This window comes from Otolemur garnettii, unplaced genomic scaffold (genome assembly GCF_000181295.1).
Source record: "Otolemur garnettii isolate 467f Iridium unplaced genomic scaffold, OtoGar3 scaffold00029, whole genome shotgun sequence".
Lineage (NCBI taxonomy): Eukaryota > Metazoa > Chordata > Mammalia > Primates > Galagidae > Otolemur > Otolemur garnettii.
The window spans coordinates 17304493-17325529 of record NW_003852424.1 but is presented as its reverse complement, the minus strand read 5'-3'; the positions used below and the strand labels follow the sequence as shown (position 1 = coordinate 17325529).

At 52.9% G+C, this 21037-nt stretch overlaps 1 protein-coding gene across 6 annotated transcripts in view; it reads left to right on the top strand.

Annotated features, from left to right (window-relative positions):
* DPP9 (dipeptidyl peptidase 9) overlaps nt 1–19595 on the top strand; it is a 43472-nt gene extending 23877 nt beyond the window's left edge. For 4 of the 6 annotated variants that reach the window (XM_023512551.1, XM_023512552.1, XM_023512550.1 and 1 more), the window contains 11 exons: nt 174–351; nt 594–756; nt 3726–3805; nt 7369–7521; nt 8377–8512; nt 11108–11253; nt 11964–12110; nt 13072–13224; nt 13802–13944; nt 15466–15577; nt 18434–19595. In XM_023512551.1, coding sequence (XP_023368319.1) covers nt 174–351; nt 594–756; nt 3726–3805; nt 7369–7521; nt 8377–8512; nt 11108–11253; nt 11964–12110; nt 13072–13224; nt 13802–13944; nt 15466–15577; nt 18434–18526 — 1504 coding nt within the window. In that variant the 3' untranslated portion in view covers nt 18527–19595. Of the gene's footprint in view, nt 1–173; nt 352–593; nt 757–3725; nt 3806–7368; nt 7522–8376; nt 8513–11107; nt 11254–11963; nt 12111–13071; nt 13225–13349; nt 13482–13801; nt 13945–15465; nt 15578–18433 lie in introns of those variants that run through there. The other 2 variants (XM_023512554.1, XM_023512553.1) reach the window with 2 other exon arrangements.
* Nucleotides 19596–21037: the final 1442 nt, after the last annotated feature.

Here is a 21037-nt window from a genome sequence, read left to right as displayed (position 1 = left end):
AAAAAAAAAAAAAAAAAAAAGTTAAAAAAAAAATTAAAAGATTGTCCATGTAAAGAAAAATAGGAAATAAAGGACAGCATCAAGCTTGGAGGGATGGATGCTGTGTCCCTTGGCCTCTTCTCCAAGAGCCACTGAGGTTCCCTCCTGGCTTCCTTCCCATCTTCTCCTCTCAGTGCGTGGGCCATGTTCCTAGACCGACCCCAACAGCGCCTCCAGCTGGTCCTCCTCCCCCCAGCCCTGTTCATCCTAGCCACTGAGAGCGAGGAACAGCGGCTGGCCTTCGCTAGAGCTGTCCCTAAGAACGTCCAGCCGTACGTGGTGTATGAAGAGGTCACCAATGTCTGGATCAACGTAAGAAGGGGACCAGCTGGGTGCCCTGCCTGGGGTTCTAGAGTGAGGCCACCTCCCTCCCAGGTCCCCAGGAGGGCGTGGGGCCAGCAATGGATGAGGCTTACCCCTGTGTGGGGAAGTGAGCTCAGGGTTTGGCTTTCTCTGGCCAGGGATGGGGAAAGTCTGGGGGCTAGTGAGCCTGGACAGTTGTCAGAGCCTCATCTCCCCACCTCTGACATGTCTTCTCTATCCTGCCCGGACAGGTTCACGACATCTTTTATCCCTTCCCCCAGTCAGAGGGAGAGGAAGAGCTCTGTTTCCTCCGCGCCAATGAGTGCAAGACTGGCTTCTGCCACTTGTACAAAGTCACTGCTATTTTAAAACCCAAGGGCTATGACTGGAGCGAGCCCTTCAGCCCTGGAGAAGGTGAGCAGAGCTTGATGAGTGCCACTGACCTGTGGCATTAGTCATTTGTGGTTCAGTGCTCCCTTTGTTCATGGGTGAGCCCTGCCAACCAAGCATGCCCCTCAGGAACTGAGGCAAGGAGGAGTATGGGGCCAGCCTTGAACACCTATTGTCTGCTAAACCTTAGCATCACCAGGGGTTGGCAAATTATGGCCCATGGGTCAAGTCCAGTCTGCCGAAGTTCTAATGGCACACAGTCATGCCCACTAGTTTATAGCTTACAGCTGCTTTTGGGCCACAGAGTTACATAGCCACAACAGAAACTATGTCTTGAAAAGCAATTAAGAAAAAGTACTGGCTCGGCACCTGTGGCTAAAGCGGCTAAGGCGCCAGCCACATACACCTAAGTGGTGGGTTCGAATCCCCAGCCCGGGCCCGCCAAACAACAATGATGGCTGCAACCAAGAAATGGCCAGGCGTTGTGGCGGGCGCCTGTGGTCCCAGCTACTTGGGAGGCTGAGGCAGGAGACTCGCTTGAGCCCAGGAGTTGGAGGTTGCTGTGAGCTGTGATGCCATGGCACTCTACCCAGGGGGATAGCTTGAGGCTCTGTCTCAAAAAAAAAAAAAAAGAAAAGAAAAAGTACTTAGTCCTGGGTCTTTGTAGAAAAAGTTGCTGACCCCACTCTAGGTGCTAAGGATATAATTAAAAAAAGAAAAAGAAAAGTCCTTGTTCTTGTGGCACATTCCAGTGGAAGAGATAGACAATAACCCAAAACAATTAAAGATACCATCTCAGGTGCAAGGAATGTGGTGAAGGGAAACACAGTAGGATGAGAGGTTAGAGCAGTGGTTCTCAACCTTCCTATTTGCTGCGTTGTTACAAATGGAAGCGGGGCCATGACCCACAGGTTGAGAACTGCTGGGTTAAAGTGAGGAACCTTCTCTTTAGAATGGGAGATCAGGAAGATGTTTCCATGAGCAGAGACCTGGAGGAGGTGATGGGGCCATACAGCACACTCCAGGCAGAGGTAGCCTGTGCAAAGGCCCTGGGACAGGACCAAATCTGGCATCTTGGAGGCTGGAGCAGAGTGAGGAGGAGGGAGAGAAGAAGGAGGGGAGGGCAGAGAGGGGACTGACCTGGTGGCCTGCAGGGAGGACTTGGGCTTTTCCTGAGGGAAACAGGAAGTCATTGTTACCATATCGGTTTAACATGCTATTCTTCTGGTTGCTGTGTAGAGTGCAGGCTGAGGGGAAGGGGAGGGGCAGGACTAGAGTTGCAGCAGTGGCTGAGCTGTTCCCACAGATCTGATTCTGGGTATGCTCTGACAGCTTAGTGATGTGGTTTGCGGAGGTCCTGGCTGAGGCAGACTCTGAGAAGGCCTGCTTTAGTGAAGAAGAATCCAGAGTTGGGTTTGGTCTGTGTGTGTTCGAGTTGAGGTGCCCAGCAGCAGAAGTGCTGGGTAGGATGGTTCCTGCACCTGTCATTCAGGGGTGCAGAATGGGTTCATGGTGGAAGTGTAGGCATCCTTGCACACAAGTAGGGTTGCAGCCTCACGACAGCAGAGCACCAAAGGGACCAGCCAGGTAGAGAGGTGGTGTGGCCAGAGAGCTATGCCTGGGTGTCCAGATGTGAGCCGACACCTCCTCAGATGTTGCCCATTGTCCCTGGTGGGCAGGACTGCCCCAGATGAGCTCTTGGCACAGGGAGAGTCCACAAACCAGACCAAGGCAGCTGCCATCCCCTCAAGCCCCTGAGGATCTGAGTCAGGCATGGGCTGAGGAGTGACCTTCCTCCCTTAGGTTAGATGTAGCTATTGCAGATCGAAGGGAAGGGAGTTTGATTTGGTTGGTCAGTGTTTTGCTTTCTGGTCTGTCTGGTTTAGCCACTGCCCCCTAAGATAGGGATTTCGCTTAAAAGTCATTTCTGCCTGCCCTTGAAAAATGGGCCAGGTGGTCTCAGGGTAGAGCTGGCAGCAGCTGTGGCCGGGGATTGAGGAGGCACTGACTCTCCAGGTTGCCATGGTGCCCTCAGGTGACCTCTCAGACTTTGAGGTGGTTACCCAGGTTTCCTAGCACTTGCTCAGGGACTGCATCTGTGCCATGCATATCCCAGACGGTGTTGGAGGGTGGGGAGGAGACTGAAGTATCACTGGATCCCAAACAATAGTGTGGGGATTCAGGCTGGAGTCTGTATGGCAGGGCCCTGGGGGCAACTTCTCCCCACTAACGTTATCACCAGTGGCTCCAGAAGAAGCTGCCATTGCTTTTCCTGGGCCACTGTCCCTCCTGAGAGAAACATTTGTGACAGTTTGCATTAAACCAGGGGTCCTCAAACTTTTTAAACAGGGGGCCAGTTCACTGTCCCTAAGACCGTTGGAGTGCCAGACTGTGGGCCCTGGGATAAGTCGGCTGCTAAGCAGGACAGGCAGCAGTGGCAAAAACACCTGGCGGGCCAGATAAATGTCCTCAGCGGGCTGCATGTGGCCTGCAAGCCGTAGTTCGAGGATGCCTGCTTTAGACCTAAAAAGTTAAAAAGGAAGAATGAGCCTTCACCTGCAAGTTGGTCTCATGTACTTCTGATATGTGTCAAAACACATCTGTGCTGTATTATTTATTAATTACCATGCTTTAATCAAAGTCTTGTTCTATAGAATCCCAACTGTCTTAAGTTATGGGCCCAGAAGGTCGCTGTACACAGAGATGCTGGCCTTCAAAGGGTCCTAAAACTGGGAAATTCTGATAAAATCTAGATTCCTGGATCTGCATGAGAAATATTGGGTCAGCCATCCTCAGGGCACAAACTGGCCTTAACAACCCCATACCCCGGCCTGGGCCCAGCCAGCTACCCTTCCCATCCCCCCATGGCCTGAGTTGGTATCCAGGCATGCCACAAACCTGGGTTTCAGTGGCTCTGTGGCAAGTTTGCTTGGGTGACATTTGGTCTGTGGGTCCCTGCATCCCTTCACCTTTCTTCCTCTCCTTACTTCCAGATGAATTTAAGTGCCCCATTAAGGAGGAAATCGCTCTGACCAGCGGTGAATGGGAGGTTTTGGCAAGGCACGGCTCCAAGGTACCAGAGTGTGATCGCAGCCTGCACACATGTGACACACAGGCACCCATGCACACACCCTCCAGCTCCATATGTCTTTCCTCCTGGCTACGCCCTGCACTGTCCTTTCTTCATCATGTGAGCACTTAGCCTAGGGGCTGGAGGTCCAGCCAGCTGCTGGTAGAGAGTCAGGGCCTGTCCCCAAGCTCCACCACATAGGTCCTATCCTCATTCTCAGTGGTCACCCCAGCCAGGACCCCGATGGGTGGGGCTTCACCTGTTCTTCATGCTGCCTAGGGGTTCAGTTAGCTTCCTTCCACTCGGTGATTCCACTTCTCCCCAGGAGCACAGTTAGCAGGGACATTTCCTGCTTACCATGGAGGGACATTCAGCTTCTGGTCACAGCCATCTCCTGGCTAGTCAGTTCCCAGGAGGTTCTCAAACAAGAGGTGCAGCTGCAGAGAGGAGAGGTGTCTCTTCTCTGGCCCCAAGCACAGCATTGTCAAAAATGTGGACAGGCCTGACTTGTGCCTTCCATGTCTTTACTGAGGGCTGATTCTACTAAGGTCCACATTTTGCCATAGGGGCTTATTAATCAGACCCTCTGGATTTCTTTCTCACATCAAAACAAAGGCCTCGTAGAACAGAGACTTAGATACAAAGAAGAAAATAGAGCAAATATCTGGTAGGAGACACAGCTGGGTGTTGTTAATACTTTGGAAGTAGAGAAGCCAGCAGACCCTTACCCAGGGCTGGCAGGAGAAGGGGAGCCAAGGACCCCCCTGTAGCACATTGGGACAGCATGGCTTAGCCTTTCTGGGGGCAGAGACAGCCCCTACTATAGTGTTAGTGTGCATCTCATCTGATCTGGTAGATGAGCTGCGGACCGTACAAGACCAGCCCGGAGCCCTTGTGTGATGTGTGCCCAGAACTATGCATCACAGTGATGTGTATACAGTAGGACAGCTATCTGTAAAAACCTGGGCCAGCAAGCAGAGGCTGCCATGGCTGGGTCTGGGTTATGTCAACACCCGACAGTCATATAGATCATGGTACAACTGGACTTGTCCAAATGCCTGTCACAGACTTGGCATCACTGAACTCTCAGGAAAGAAGCAAGTTATAAATCAATAGCACGGCCTCCTTTCTGTACAATTTCACATCCGCACTTCTGTGTGTGACTCAGGGTGAGAAGGTTGGTTCCCAAAAAGTGAAGGGGTAGTTGGTGGTCACCTGTTCCCCATTGCTGTGCTGTGGTTGCAGCTGAGCCCTGGAGTACCCACCGCATCTCATAGCCTGGATCAGGCCCTGGTTGCCTGGGTATTGGCTAAGACTAACTTTCCTCACCTGTAAAATGGGGATATTAAATGGCTCCAAACTTTCCACCTTTCCAGCACTGTCTGTCTGTCTGCCTCTCTCTTTCTCTCTCTCTCTCTCTCTCTCACACACACACACACACACACATCTGTGAGGACCCTACTTTGAAGTACTGTAATTTGGGGAGGTGTTTTTTTATGTTTGTTTGCTGTTGTTTTATGACAGGGTCTTGCTCTTTCACTCAGGCTGGAGTACAGTGGGACAGCTCACTACAGCTTGAACTCCTGAGCTCAAGAGATCCTCCCACCTTAGCACCCTGAGTAGCTAGAACTACAGGCACACACCACACCTGGCTATTTTTTCTATTTTTTTGTAGAGATTAAGTCTGACTATGTTGCCTAGGGTGGTCTCAAACTCTGGGCCTCAAGTGATCCTCTTGCCTTACCCTCCCAAAGTGCTGGATTTATAGGCCTGGTCGTAAAGTACTTTTAATTTTAAGCCCTCAGCATGGTGTCTACCACACATATGAACTAATATTATTACCTCCCTATGTCATTTTGAATGTTTTGCCCTCTGCATATCTTATCTTTCTATCCTGAAATTGAGAAAAACATAAGCAGATACATTTCAAAAATTAAAAAACATGTGACCTGTCCTTTTAAGTCCCTGTCTGGGACTGTGCACTCTACCTTTTAAGCCAGACCTTCCTTTAGGATGAGATGCAGTGAGCCTCAACAGCACAGTGAGTGGCTCTGACCCAACTGGCCTGTTTCTGAGCCACTCTTAGGGGTCTCACCATCTGGACAGAGCGTCCCCTGTTTGTGCATCTTCCCACGTTGTCCTTGTGGCAAAACCAGCACATCACCACATGGGGTTTTGGATTTTCCACTAACATTCTGTTTCTAGAAAGCTTGCCTGTAAAAAGTGTGCTAACAACAAATACATCAGGAATTAATTCACTCGTTCCTGGTGAGACTTAAGTGGGAGTCCTCTCTGAGCCTCCTTCAAGATAATCACTATCATCTTTCTTGTGTGGACAGATCTCTGCAGAAAATACACAGTATTCTTGCTTTAAGAAGTGTGGTTGAGTTTTTCCAAAAGTATTGTTTTACGTGGCCACAGCAAGTTGTGCTAGAATGACAACCTGTCCCATCTCTTTGGGATTGAACTTGCTATTTTGATTGAACTTGTTATTTTTTTAGTCTTAAAAAAAGCAGGGAAAGAGAGAGGAGGTAGGGGGACAAGGGGTGTGTTACACCTTTTGGGGGCAGGACACAATTATAAGAAGGTCCTTATCTCACAAAGGACATCAGTGTAACCTGGTTCTGTGTACCCTCAATGAATCCCTAACAATTAAAAAAAAAAAAACTTAAGCATCTTTATACCCAGATTTTGGACGCCTTACCATGAATTTGTCAGGAACAGTTCTCAGGAGCCTAATTCCAAGGTCAAAGGATGTGTCCTTTTTAGGTGTTTGTCCTCTAAGCTTCCAGGGTGGCACCAGACAAGTGGCAGTAGGTCACATCCCCCTAGCAGCATGTGAGCCCTGCTGAAGCTGCATCCAACCTTGCAAGTCTGTCTCCACTGTCTCCCACCCAAGAAGCCATTTGTTCTCAGTTTCTTTACATCTCTTGTGGTCCCTTTAGCTACCTCTGTTGGCTTCATGGGCCCTGGCATTGGGGTGATGTCCTTCTATCCACAAGAGAGGGCAAGAGCCGGTCCTCAATCCCACAGACCTCTGTGGCCGCCTGGTTCTGTTTTTTTTACAGTTGGCCAAAGTCAGGGTCTCACCTCACCTTGGTGGCAGCACTGCTTCTGTGATGGTGACAGTGGGGCACACATTGGAGAAGGCTGTAGCTGCTTGGGCAGCTCAAGCTTTCCTCCTTTTGTTCTTGGGGACCCTACCTGAGAACCACCCTGCACCTCCTAGGAACAGCCCCACTTCTGAGCCCTAAGCACCTGTTTGGAGGGATGAGCTGACCAGGCCCTCCCTCAGCTTCAATCCCAGTGCTATGCCTGTCCTGGATCTGGGAACGGCCTCCCAGTTCATCTTGGAGTTAGACATCTGAGACCAGGGAGAGAACCTGCTCAGCTAGATCAGCGTGTGCTCTTGGCCAGTGGGCTACAGCCAGACTTGGGGGAGGATGGCTCCCCCATCCACAAAGTGCCAGACCTACCCTACAGGGCAGGGCCCAGCTGCTGTGGGACAGGGAGGCACGGGAAACCTAGGGCAGGATGTGTCACAGGAGCTCCCTCTCCCCTTGCAGATCTGGGTCAATGAGGAGACCAAGCTGGTGTACTTCCAAGGCACGAAGGACACACCCCTGGAGCACCACCTCTACGTGGTCAGCTACGAGTCGGCTGGGGAGATTGTGCGCCTCACCACACCCGGCTTCTCCCACAGCTGTTCCATGAGCCAGGTGGGCCCCTCCCTACATCCCCAAGTGCCCCATAGCACACACACCCCTGCCTAGGTAAGGAGAGGAAGGGGGTGGTACACCCACTGCCACCCCCAGATAGAGTGATGGAGCCCTGGAAACTATCCACTTAGGCTGCTGCTGCCACTCCATGGGAGGTGGGAGGTGGCCCTTAGCCCCTCAGAGCATCCTAGAACCTTAGCCTCTCAGAGCATCCTAGAACCTCAGGGAGTATACATGTAGAGGGCCAACATTAGTCTAGGGCAAGAGTCAGTAGCAGTTTGCAGGCTGCAGAATCAGCAAGGTGGGCTGGCCTGTGGGCCTCTCTGGCCACGGAATGGATTCTCTTGGCCTCAGTTTCTTTATATGCAAAATAGGGGTAACAGCAGTAGCACCCACCTGTTGTCAGTGAGTGGAGCTTTGAGATTGTAGTAACAGAATGTGGAGTAGGTATGATAAAGAGACAATACTCATGGCTCGGCACCTGTGGCTCAAGTGGCTAAGGCGCCAGCCATATACACCTGAGGTGGCGGTTTCGAATCCGGCCCAGGCCTGCCAAATAACAATGACAGCCTCAACCAAAAAATAGCCGGGTGTTGTGGCAGGCGCCTGTGGCCCCAGCTACTTGGGAGGCAGAGGTAGGAGACTCGCTTGAGCCCAGGAGTTGGAGGTTGCTGTGAGCTGTGATACCACAGCACTCTACCCAGGGCAATGGCTTGAGGCTCTATCTCAAAAAAAAAAAAAATGAGACAATACTCAGTAATGGAGGCCCAAGCAGAGGGGTCAGAGCCAGGAGAAGGAAGCCACCCAGGAGCAGGGCATCCTACAGAGCTCAGCCCTCCCTTGTTCTGCCTACAGAACTTTGACATGTTCGTCAGCCACTACAGCAGTGTGAGCACGCCACCATGCGTGCACGTCTACAAGCTCAGTGGCCCCGATGGTGACCCTCTGCACAAGCAGCCCCGGTTCTGGGCCAGCATGATGGAGGCAGCCAGTGAGTAACCCCAGGCCCCTTCTCCTCGGGACTCTCAGCTGGGTCATCTATAAAATGGGACATGGTCCAGTTGCACTGGTACAGGGAACCCCACTGGCGTGTGAGGCAGCAGCTGGGGTCTCCCTCTCCCTCAGCGTCTGAGGGCTCTGCACCCTGATGCAGTCTCAAGTCTGAGTGACACTAAGGGACCTCACAGGTCACTGGGCAGTAGCTTAATTCCATGCCAGCTATCTGCCAGATTGTGATGAGTGAGATACAGTCTATCCTTGGGGAGCCCCCAGGCCAGTCAGAAGGTGGCAAGTAAACAGTAGAATGAAGACAGTCAGTGCATATGGGGACTCAGTGTCTGCCCAAGTCAGCCCAGAATTTGCCCTGGTGCTCAGGCTTCTGCTTCACCTTCCTCCCTGACTCTGGCATCCTGGCTGTGGCAGCACTTAGAGGGCCTTCTACAAGTGTCTTTGTGTGCTGAGTGACTGGCCACTATAGCCTACACCAGGTGTCCTCAAACTATGGCCCACCGGCCACATGCGGCCCACTGAGGACATTTGTCCAGCCCACCGGGAGTTTTTGCCGCCGCTGCCTGTCCTGCTTAGCAGCCAACTCATCCCAGGGCCCGCAGTCCGGCCCTCCAGTGGTCTGAGGGACAGTGAACTGGCCCCCTCTTTAAAAAGTTTGAGGACCCCTGGCCTACACAGAGCAGACATTCCAAAGCCTTCATTTGAGAAAGGAGAGAGAGCCCAGTCATGAGAGGCTCAGGGCAGGACACTGCTTGGTGGCCCTAGGTTCTAGTTCTGACTGCATCACACAAAGGATGCAGGGCCTTAGGCATCAGTTTCTCACCCTTTTTTTTAAATCATTTTGTATTCTTTTTTTTTTTTTTTTTTAATTTGGGCACCATTCTTCAGTGCTTTTTTTTTTTTTTTGCAGTTTTGGCCGGGGCTGGGTTTGAACCTACCACCTCCAGCATATGGGGCCAGTGCCCTACTCCTTTGAGCCACAGGCACTGCCCCATTTTGTATTCTTTTTTATTGGTTTTGGGTTTTTTTGTTTTTTTTTTTTTAAGAGACAGAGTTTCACTTTATCGCCCTTGGTACAGCAACCTCCAACTCCTGGGCTTAGGCAATTCTCTTGCCTCAGCCTTCCAAGTAGCTGGGACTACAGGCGCCTGCCACAACGCCTGGCTATTTTTTTTGTTGCAGTTTGGCCAGGGCCAGGTTTGAACTCACCACCCTCGGTATATGGGGCCGGCGTCCTACTCACGGAGCCACAGGCGCTGCCCACTTTCTCACCCTTAAATGTTTATCTGGGCTGGGTGCAGTGGCTCACACCTGCAATCCTAGTACTCTGCGAAGTTGAGGCAGCAGGATCCCTTTGAGGCCAGAAGTTCAAGTCCAGCCTGAGCAACATAGCAAGACTGCCTTTACAAAAAATATTTTTTTAATGGGAAGCTGAGGCAGGAAGATTGCTTGAGCCCTGAGTTCAAAGCTGCTGTGACCTATGATGAGGCCATTGCACTCTAGCTTGGGTGACAGAGTGAGATCCCCTCTCTAAAAAAGAAAAGAAAGTTCTTTATCAATGAAATATGCGCAAGTATGTAGAATGAAAACTAAATTCCCAGCACACTGCCTGGTGCTCTGAAATCACTCAGTAAATAGGATGACCTACCCTAGTTCTAATTTTGCTGTGTTGGGAGGTTTCTAGAACATTCTAGAAAACAGTTCCTGGCATGTGTGGGGTGTTCTGTGGGCCAGAAAGCATTTTGTCATACATCATCCCCTGGAACAGAAATAGACCCAGAGCTTTCTCACCACAAACTCCATGACGACTCTTCTATCTGTACTAAAACAGGCAGGCAATTGGGCCCTGGCTTTACAAATGAGGAAACTGAGGCCAAGGGACAGGGATCAAAACTTGGGTGCCCTGGGTTTCACAGAACTCCTACTCTGCAGCATGTTTGAAGGCAAACTTTATTAGGCATTGGCACACTGGCCACACAGTCATTTACATGGAATATGGCCGCTTTAGCCCAACAGGGTAGGTGACACTGGGTCTGGCCCACCAAGCAGAGAATATTCACCTTCTGTCGTTTTACAGCAAACCCCTCCCAACCACAGATCTCAAGTACCCTTTACTCATCTACCTATAAATTGACTCACCTAAATTTACCCCAAACAAATTATTTAAGGAAAAATTTATGAGAAATAGGCCATAGATTAGCTCATAGTCAAATTCCAGGATTGTGGATACCTCTGTGGGGGCTAGCAGGTGTTGGGGCTCCTAATGATGGTTGTGGTCATAGCTGAACTGCTAGGGGTAAGCAGAGGGTGGATGTTGGGAGGGATTACTTTCTCGCCATAGGAACTGCTATCTGAATTTCCACACCCGTCCACACTTGGTGGCACCCCAAGTGCCGCAAAGTTCTGCCTTTTAAACCTTGGAAAGCCTAGGACAAGAGGGGTGCTCAGGGTCCACCCTCTGGGCCTGGGGTGAGGCCCTAGAGTGAGGGTGTCAGCTGGATGTAGCTTGGCTGGTGGTGGCTTCCCTGGCTAGCCTGCGCCCTTAGCCCTGCAGCCACAGCCAGTTCATCTCCTGCAGGCTGCCCTCCGGATTACGTACCCCCAGAAATCTTCCACTTCCACACACGTGCCGACGTGCGACTCTACGGCATGATCTACAAGCCGCATGCCGTGCAGCCGGGGAAGAAGCACCCTACCGTCCTCTTTGTGTACGGAGGCCCCCAGGTGGGTGCCTGGTAGGGACAAGTCAGTGGGAGGCCCACAGCCACCTTCCCAGTGCCCTCCACCTCTCTGTTGCTCAATCCTGACTATACAGGGCTTGGGGCAGGGGTGGGGGGAGATCTTGTTCCCTTGCCCCAGCGTCTGCTCCCACAATCCTCCCTTCCTCCCTCCAGACAGACTCCCCTCTGCCTTTGCCTGATCTCTTTCTTATCCCTCTGGGAAGCCCCCTAGTCACCAGCCTGGGACAAAGGGAGCCCAATCCCCTGAGCAGGGGTCAGGGGTAGGCAGATAGATGGGTAGGTGGATCCATCTAAGGTGGGATGTCTCACCCAGGCAGCTCTGGCCCCCTCCCAGGAAACACTGGCTGACATCTGAGGACATTTGCTGTTGTGACAGCTGAGGAAGGGGTGCTCCAGGCATAGGGCAAGTGGACACAGATGCTGCTCAGCACTCTGCAGGGCCCAGGATGGCTCCATCCTAGAAGAAGACCAGTCCTTTACCACAGTAGTAGCAGATTGGCCTTCCCAGGGAAGACCAGGGCACGGTCCCCCTGTCTGACCTTGTCACTCTCAAGTGCCCAGCACCTCCTGATAAAGTACAGGCACATAATTAGGCTCTGGGTCCCATGCTATACCTGTCCCTATCCTGCTGGTGACTCTGACTGGACTTGCCCCAGAACCCCAAGCACTGCATCCATGCCTTGCTTCCCACAGGTACAGCTGGTGAATAACTCCTTCAAGGGGATCAAATACCTTCGGCTCAACACGCTGGCATCCCTGGGCTATGCTGTGGTTGTGATCGATGGCAGGGGCTCGTGTCAGCGGGGCCTTCGGTTCGAAGGGGCCCTGAAGAACCAGATGGTAACTTCCCTTCCGGTTGCTCGGGCCCTTCCTAAGTTGGGCAACTTGGGGCAGCAGAGGGCAGTTCTGGCCTCAATGACCTGTGCACAATGATTTGGCCTTTGGATTTAAGGGGAATAGCTGCTTTGCTGCTCAGCTCTGAGCCATGTTCTGTGGGGACACATGCATCCCACCTGGCACCTGAGTTCATGGTCTGGACGCTGCTCCACTGTCTAGGTTCACGGAAGTACTGAGGGCTGGGCATGGCAGGGGCTGGTAGCCCTGGAAGCAGCATTAGCAGTGAGGTTTGGGTGGTGACTATCATCCCAGTCCATTTCTGCTGCTATAACAAAGTCCCATAGGCTGGGGCATTTATGAGGAAGAGATACTTATTTCTCGTGGTTCTGGAGGCCGGAAAGTCCATGGTCAGGGCACTCGCAGGGCTGGTGAGGGCGGCTCCCTGCTTCAGAGATGGTGCCTTGTTAGTGTAGCCCCTGGAGGGCAGAGTGCTGTGTCCTCTTCACACAGCAGAGAGGGCAGAAAGGGGGCTGACGCCCTCCAGCAAGTCTGGTCCCACGCTTGAGGGCAGGGCCCTCATGGCCCAGCCACCCCAGAAGGCCTCAGTGGGGTTCTCAGTGTGAGTTTTGAAGAGGACAGAGATACCCAGACCATAACAGCAGTAATGTTGGTGACAGTGTCAGGATGGCACCAGCCAGTCTTTGAGCCCTGGAGTATGTGTCCAGTCTCCTTTTATCCTGGTTCCCTCTGTGACAGAACCCTCTTCTTGTTACTGCCCCACTGGGGGGTGAGCATACTGAGGCCTACAAGGTGCAGAGTAGGGCCAGTGCCAGGTTGGGGGTATCCTCAGGAGACAGGTGGCACCCAGAAAGCCAGCTGTGCTCCCAGAGGGAGAAGATAGAGGTGGGACCACAGGGGCACACCTGGAAGGAGGCAGCTGAGAGGTGCCCGGCCTCATCCCCAGGGTCAGGTGGAGATCGAGGACCAGGTGGAGGGCTTGCAGTTCGTGGCCGAGAAGTACGGCTTCATCGACTTGAGCCGCGTTGCCATCCACGGCTGGTCCTATGGTGGCTTCCTCTCCCTCATGGGGCTGATCCACAAGCCCCAGGTATTCAAGGTGGGTCCTTCCCCCAGCCAACCCCACTGTGCCCCGCACCTACCTGCTCCCCCGTCTGCACCCACCCGCCACACCCCGGAGGCATCTCGGCAGGGGCCTTGCCACGTGGCTGTTTCTCCCCGCAGCAGCCCCACGGGGCCGAGCCCCCCTCCTCATTGCCCGCCGCCGACCCCAGGATGGCATCCGGCTGCACAAAACCCTGCCAGCAGCTCTCTGTGGGAGGCTGAGCCCGGGACCCCGGCCTCGGATGGGCAGAGGTGGGGCATGGTGTGAAGAGCGGCGGGAGGGGCCCCCAGGCCGGTGGCACCTCAGGGCACTGTGGGGGCGCGGCCATGAGGAGGAGGAGGCGGCGGAAGGGCAGGGGGAGCAGGGCCCTCATCCGCCCACCCGTGGTGCCCTGCCCACCCTGGAGCAGCACATGGCCCACGGAGACACACGGTCTGAGGGCCCCTCTCTGCTAGCCCCAAGTGCATGATGGCTCCTATGCTCCGGGGAGGCCCCGGGACGGCTGGCGGGCACAGGCTCCCTGACCAACGCCTTTCTTCCCCTTTTTCTCTCTTCCCCTTCTCCTCCCCAGGTCGCTATTGCAGGTGCCCCAGTCACAGTCTGGATGGCGTATGATACAGGGTACACAGAGCGCTACATGGACATCCCTGAGAACAACCAGCATGGCTACGAGGCAGGTTCTGTGGCCCTGCACGTGGAAAAGCTGCCCAACGAGTAAGGACACTGTACCCTATACCCTACATTCCTCCAAGTGCTCTCTTGCCACACGATGCCATTCCCCTGGCACCTGCTATTTCTTTGTCTATCCAGGATGCCCTCCCACCATCCCTCCTGTGCACCTGTGGCCTGGGCAAGGCTGATACCTACCTGTGTGTGCTGTGAAGCCCGCTCTTGCCAGCTCTCCTTCCTTACCACACTTCAAAGGAAGGGGCGCTGAGAGGTGCTCATGGACGGAAGGAGGTGCATAGCCCCACCTTTAGAGAGGCAGAAGGAACTAGAGTTATAGCATTTTTCATGCATTCAGCTTCCCTTTCTCCTCAAAAGAAGCCTCTGTGAGCAAGTATCAGCCTTAGGCCCTCTCCATCAGTAAGGACAGTAAACAGCCTCTGCCTTCTGGGTTTTGACACTATGGCCCAGGACATAAGTGTCCCAAATGGTGACAGCGTCCAAGGCTGTGAGACCAGTTCAGATGTCCCATTTCACACTTTTGACATTGGTCTTGGCCTTGGCCTCACTTTCTCATGTAGAAAAAATGGAGTTGCCACTTTCTGGTGTGTCCATCTGGTTAGTGTTCACCAGGGTTCTATGCAGCTTCCTGGGATAGGCAGGGGCTTAAAATCCACCTGTGTTGCTCTCCCAGGGTGGCTGCTCCTGGGGCCTGGTGTGTGGGCCAGCAAGGCCGACATGCACTCTTGCCAGAATCACTGCTATGGACTTTGCTATCCAGTATGAGAGCTGGTCACCACACATGGCCATTGAAATTTAAGTTTACATTCAAATTAACTAAATTAATAAATATATCAAGACAGAATACAGATTAGCAGCTGCCCAGGGATGGGTAGTAACCGCTAATGGGAATAGGACTTGGCTTCAGAGTGATGGAATGTTCTGGAATTAGGGAGAGATAGTGGTTGTACAACATTGTGGGTGCACCAAATGCCACTGAATAGTGTGCTTTTACATGATTACTTTTAGGTTATGTGAATTTCACCTCAAAAAAATATTTTCTAGTTGAGCATAGTAGTGCACATCTGTAGTCTCAGCACATTAGGAGGCCGAGGGAGGAGAATTGCTTGAGCCCAGGGGTTGGAGTCTGCTGTGAGCTATAATAAAGCCATAGCACTCTAGCCTAGGTAACAGAACGAAACCCTGTCTCTAAAAAAAAAAAAAAAAAAATTATATTTCTCAGTTATTCCTATTACATTTCAAGTATTGGGTGGTGCAGTTCTAGAACATTATTTTGTACACTGCAGTGTTGAGCAGTGTGCTGCAGAGGCCCCCTGCCCACACAGATGCATGCTCCTGTTCCTTCCTTGCCTGGAAGCAAGCCGGTCTACCAGGCCCACCAGTTGTGCTCCAGGCTTATGGATCTATTCTCAACACCAAGCTGGGGCTGCAAGAGACTCTGAGGCTAGTTGGGTCATGGACAGTGGCTGGACCAGACCAGGGTATGCAGAGGCATGGTCCCACCAGTCTCTCAATTCCTGGCCTCACATCCTTTACCCTGTTTCCCAGGCCCAACCGACTGCTCATCCTCCATGGCTTCCTAGATGAAAACGTGCACTTTTTCCACACAAATTTCTTGGTCTCCCAGCTGATCCGGGCAGGAAAACCTTATCAGCTCCAGGTGAGTGGCTCCTGGGTGCTTCAGGATCCCTCCTCGGGAGTCAAGAGAGCTTGGGGGACCCTATACTGTGTGATCAGTGGGGCCTGGTGGGGTTGCCTCCCACTATGTTTGCCACCAGAAGCAGAGGCTCTGCTCACACTCCCCTCCCTGCATTCATGCCACCACCTGCCCTGTGCTTCCTGGTTCGTAGTGTTCATTGTCCACCCATCCATCAAGCATTTGTCACTCCTAGGGGTAGGGTTGGGGGTGCACACTTTCCCCAGCTCAGAGCCTGGTGGAAGGAGGAGATTTTGACACCGACAGAAATTTGCTTAGAAGCAACCACAGAGTGCTGAAAGCATACAGCAGTCCCTTACTAAGGGGGTCGGGGGCCTAAGAATTCCCTGGGCAGGAAATATTTAAGGGTGCTGGCATGAGTGAGGAGGCAGCCAGGGCTGGGGGGCCCTTGTTTGGACACAGAAACATGTAGGAGAGAGTAACCCATGGATAAGAGACCAGGGCAGGCAGGAGCCAACCAGAGCTGGGTGGGGAAGAAACTGGGCCAGCTGGACAGGGCCTTTGCAGTGAGGGGCAGGGTTTAGTTGTGAGGGCCTGGGCTTCTGTAAAGGGGCAGAGCTCAGGGAATGGCAGGGCCTCAGTAGAAGTGAGTAGGGCTTCTATAAAGGGGCCAGGCTCCCTTGTAGGGTGAAGAGCTGTCCTCTTGGCAGGACCTCCCCAGTCCCCACATTCCAAGCTGACCTGGGACATGTTCCTCACCAACAGTCCCAAGCAGCTACAGGTGGGTACAGAGTCAGGAGGGACTGTGATAGAACTTCACTTGGCCCTTTCAAGCCTGAAACCCTGAGCCCACTGCCTTCCCAGAGGTAGCATTCAGCCTCAGGACTCAATTCCCAATCTGCACTATGGGCACAAAAACCCTGACTCCTGGGATCCTATGGGATCTCACATGAATTCTCTCAGGAAAAGCACTTGGCACTCAAGGTTGCCCCAGGGCTGGGAGTAGGGCAATGTTTGGGGATGCATGGAGCACACCCCACTTTCTGTTTCAGACACCCCCAAAATGGCTGGATTAAGTAGCCATTAGCCACAGGTCTTCTTTGTTCACAAATCACATTTGCCACATAACAGGGCCTGGGCCGGTGGAAGGAGGTTGCTAAAAGGGCTGGGAGTTCAGTAGAGAGCCAAACAGACCCTCCCCCTGTCCTCCCAGGTAAGGGGGAGGAACCAAGTGGCTAGAACCCAGGGTGATATGACAGCAAGGGCACAGCCTGGACAGATGGCTGGCAGTGGGGTCAGCTGGGCCTGTCCCCAGTGGTGCCAGGGCCTGAGCTAGAACAGGAAAGGGGCCCAGGAGCTGACAGGTTACAAGACTCATAGGCCAATTGTTTTGTTTTTACAGACAGAGTCTCACTCTGTCATCCAGGCTAGAGTGCCATGGCATCATTGCTCATTGTAGACTGAAATTCCTGGGCTCAACAATCCTCTTGCCTCAGCCTCCCTAGTAGCTGGGACTACAGGTGCCTGCCACAATGCCCAGCTATTTTTAGAGATGAAGTCTCACTCTGGCTCAGTCTGGGTTTGAACTTGTGAGCTCAGGCAATCCACCTGCCTCAGCCTCCCAGGGTGCTAGTATTATAGGTGTGAGCCACCGCACCTGGCCAAAGGCTGGTTTTGTTGTCAGGCTGGCAAGTTCTTGCAGAGGTCTAGGCTGCAAACCGTGCTGTCCGACTCATGATTCATCCAAGACAAGGGTAAAAAGAGGGGAGATTAACAGGTGATTTGGTGCATTCTCAGACTAATGGGCCAGGGTGGCACCATGATCCTGGAGAGGAAAGGATGGTTTGGAAACCCATCTTGTTGGCAAGAGATGTCAAGGAATGAGCTACCTGGCCTTGCTGCCAGCAGCCTCAGTTCTTTGGGAGAGTCTGTCCTGCCAGTCCTCAGAGGGCAATGGGGAGCTGTTGGTATATCCATCAGCACCTTGGGAGACCTTACTTCATGGCCAGAGGCAAGATGTACATTCCATGTCTATCCACCCAAGGCTCTGGGAATCGGCTGAGCCAGGTTTGAGGAGACTGGGTAGTTCCCTGTTCCTATCCCCTTTTTGGCTTAATAGCCCTTGGTTAGTAAGAGGACCCAGAAAACACAAAGCCTGGAGGAGAGAGTGGCCATCCTGTTACCTAGAGCTTATTGTGTGCAGTTCAAAGGTGGCCTTTCAGTAAAATGGAAATTAGGGTGAGAGTACCAAGTGTTTCTGGGGTTTGAAGCCTCAGCCTCTTCTGCAGAGTTGGGTTTGTCCCTCTTCAGCAGGCTTGGCAGGTGCAAGGTGTTTTTTTTTGTTTTTTTTTTTTTGAGACAGAGCCTCAAGCTGTCCCCCTGGGTAGAGTGCCGTGGCATTACAGCTCATAGCAACCTCCAACTTCTGGGCTCAAGCGAGTCTCCTGCCTCCGCCTCCCAAGTAGCTGGGACCACAGGCGCCCGCCACAACGCCCGGCTATTTTTTGGTTGCAGCCGTCATTGTTGTTTTGGCAGGTCCGGGCTGGGGATTCGAACCCGCCACCTTAGGTGTACGTGGCTGGTGCCTTAGCCGGTTGAGCTATAGGCGCCGAGCCCAGGTGCAAGGTTTTATAGACTTTATCTTACCAAGCCCTCCCAACAAGCTTTCGAAAGGTCTGTATTCATGCCCTTTTTGCGAAGGGCCTACTTATATGGCCAGTCAGTGGTAGAGACGGGACAGGAAGCCAGATCTATGGGCTTCAGAGCTCATTTGTCTTTCCTGTCTGTACCATGTGCCTGGTGAGGGGAGAGCCCTGGGTGGACCCGTGGTGCCCTAGCCTGCCTTGTCTTTTCCCACAGATCTACCCCAACGAGAGACACAGTATTCGCTGCCCAGAGTCAGGTGAGCACTATGAAGTCACACTGCTGCACTTTCTACAAGAATACCTCTGAGCCAGTTGTGGGCCGTCTCAGTTGCCCTGCCTGCCACCTGGAGCCATCACAGGAGAGCACAAGTGGCTTCAAGGCTGCACCGCCACCCGGGGACCAGGCAGGAGGGACCGAGCAACCCCACAGGCGCATACGAGGTGCCTCTCCTATCCCCACTGGCCAGCCCTGCTGCCCTGAGGAGCCGCCGCCTTTGCCACCCCAACGCCTTTTATCATTTTCTTAATGCTCCTGGGGTTTCGCCTGCTGCTTCTTGGTTGACAGGACAGACAGATGGTGGCCTAGTCCTATAAGGCATGGCCTTAGGCCATCCCCACCTTCTAAAAGAAGGAGGCCACACCCTGCTAGGCACCAGAGAGACCAGAGCTCAGGCTACCTTGGCCAGAAGAGACTCAGAGGAGCTGCGCGCCTTCCACCTGTGGCTCCCCATGGCCTCTTGGTCTCTTAACTTGGCCACCATCCCCAGCACAGAAGCATGCAATTGCCTGTCCTCCCCGTCAGCTCCCCACTTCATGTTTGTGTTTTGTTTGGGGGGGCATTTTTCATAACTATTTAAAAGACAGCAAGGGGTGCCTAAATCTAGACTCGTAGTCTGTACCAGGCAGTGGGGTTTCAACCCAGCCCCTGGTGAGCCCCAAAGCCTGAGTAGAAAGTCATGAGGGCCCAGCAGGAGGAACAGCCAAGGCCTGCTGGGGGCTCTGCACTCTCCCACCCCCACCTCTCCCCGAGCTTTCAGGCAGGCACTGAAACTCACTGAGCTTCAGCGCACTGCTGGTCAGCGGCTGCTGTCCCCTCCCCAGCCCAGCTGTCCAGCCACACATGTCTGCCTGGCCCATACCCACCAGGGGTTCCGGGGTTGGGAGTTGGAACCATCCCCACCTCAGGGTTATACTTCTCCCTTCCCTTCCCTCCCCATGAAGAGTTCTGCCAGGGGCGGGCAAAAAAAAAAAAAAAAAAAAAAACCCAGAAACAAACCACCTCTACATATTATGGAAAGAAAATATTTTTGTCGATTCTTATTCTTTTATAATTATGCGTGTAAGAAGTAGACTCATTAAACAATTCCAGATGGAAACTTGCCCCCTGCCTGAGGTTCCTTTTGAGTCCTGGGGCTTCTCTGAGTGGGAGGGGGCTTCCAGGAGAGTGATTGAGACCAGGTATTGTCATCTCTGTGGTCTTGCCAGTTACCAGGGATGACTGGAGACCTGGGGCTACCCTGGGATGGGCCCAGGTGGGGTGTCCTGCCAACCTGGCTGGAAGATGCCCACCTCTCATCAAACTGGTCCAGGGAGGACAGTCCCAGCTAACTCTATGAGAGCAGTCCATGCCCTCAGAGGTCCAGAAAGGTCAATTGGTCTATAGGTACCTGGCACAGGATGTTAGATGGGGCCTCACTTGGCCACACAACATGACCCAAATCATAGCTTCTTTCATGCTTAATGCTCCAGTTGCCAATGCTTCCTTTTGTACGTGAGTCTCTGTGCTTCCAGGATCATGAGATGCTAGCTAAAAGGGGCAGGCTAAGCCCGCCTTCATACTTAACCCAACACCCAAGACACCAACAAGAGAGACCTTGGTGACCACACTCAGGGCACCACAGGCTGTGTTTCCAGCAGCAGGGATGGACAGCCCTGCTTGATCCACTCTCTCAATGCTTTGAGAAGACCCCCTTTAAAAAAAAAAAAATGGGTTTTAGGCAGTGGCTCACACCTGTAATCCTAGCACTCCTGGAGGCCAAGGCAGGTGGGTTACCTGAGCTCACAGGTTCAAGACCTGCCTGAACCAGAGCCAGACCTCATCTTTAAAAATAACTGGGTGTTGTGGGCCCCTGTAGTAGTCCCAGCTACTCAGGAGTCTGAGGCAAGAGAATTGCTTAAGCCCAAGAGTTTGACGTTGCTGTAATCTGTGACATCATTGTACTCTACCCAGGGTGACAAAGTGAGACTGTCTCAAAAAACAAGGCCGGGCACAGTGGCAGAGGCTCATACCTATAATCCTAGCCCTCTGGGAGGCAAAGGCAAATGGATTGTCTGAGCTCACTGGTTGAAGACCTGCCTGTACCAGAGCCAGACCTTGTCCCTAAAAATAGCCAGGCATTGTGGTGGGCACATGTAGTCCCAGCTACTCCAGAGGCTGAGGCAAGAGAATTGCTTGAGCCCAAGAATTAGAGGTTGCTGTGAGCTATGACACTACCACCCTCTACCAAGGATGACAAGGTGAGACTGTCTTTAAAAAAAAATAGGTGGCTCAGCGCCTGTGGCTCAAGCGGCTAGGGCGCCAGCTACATACACCTAAAGTGGCGGGTTCGTATCCCCAGTCCAGGCCCGCCAAACAACAATGACAGCTGCAACCAAAAAAATGGCCAGGCATTGTGGTGGGCGCCTGTAGTCCAGGCTACTTGGGAGGCTGAGGCAGGAGACTCGCTTGAGCCCAGGAGTTGGCGGTTGCTGTGAGCTGTGATGCCATGGCACTCTACCCAGGGGGATAGCTTGAGGCTCTGTCTCAAAAAAAAAAAAA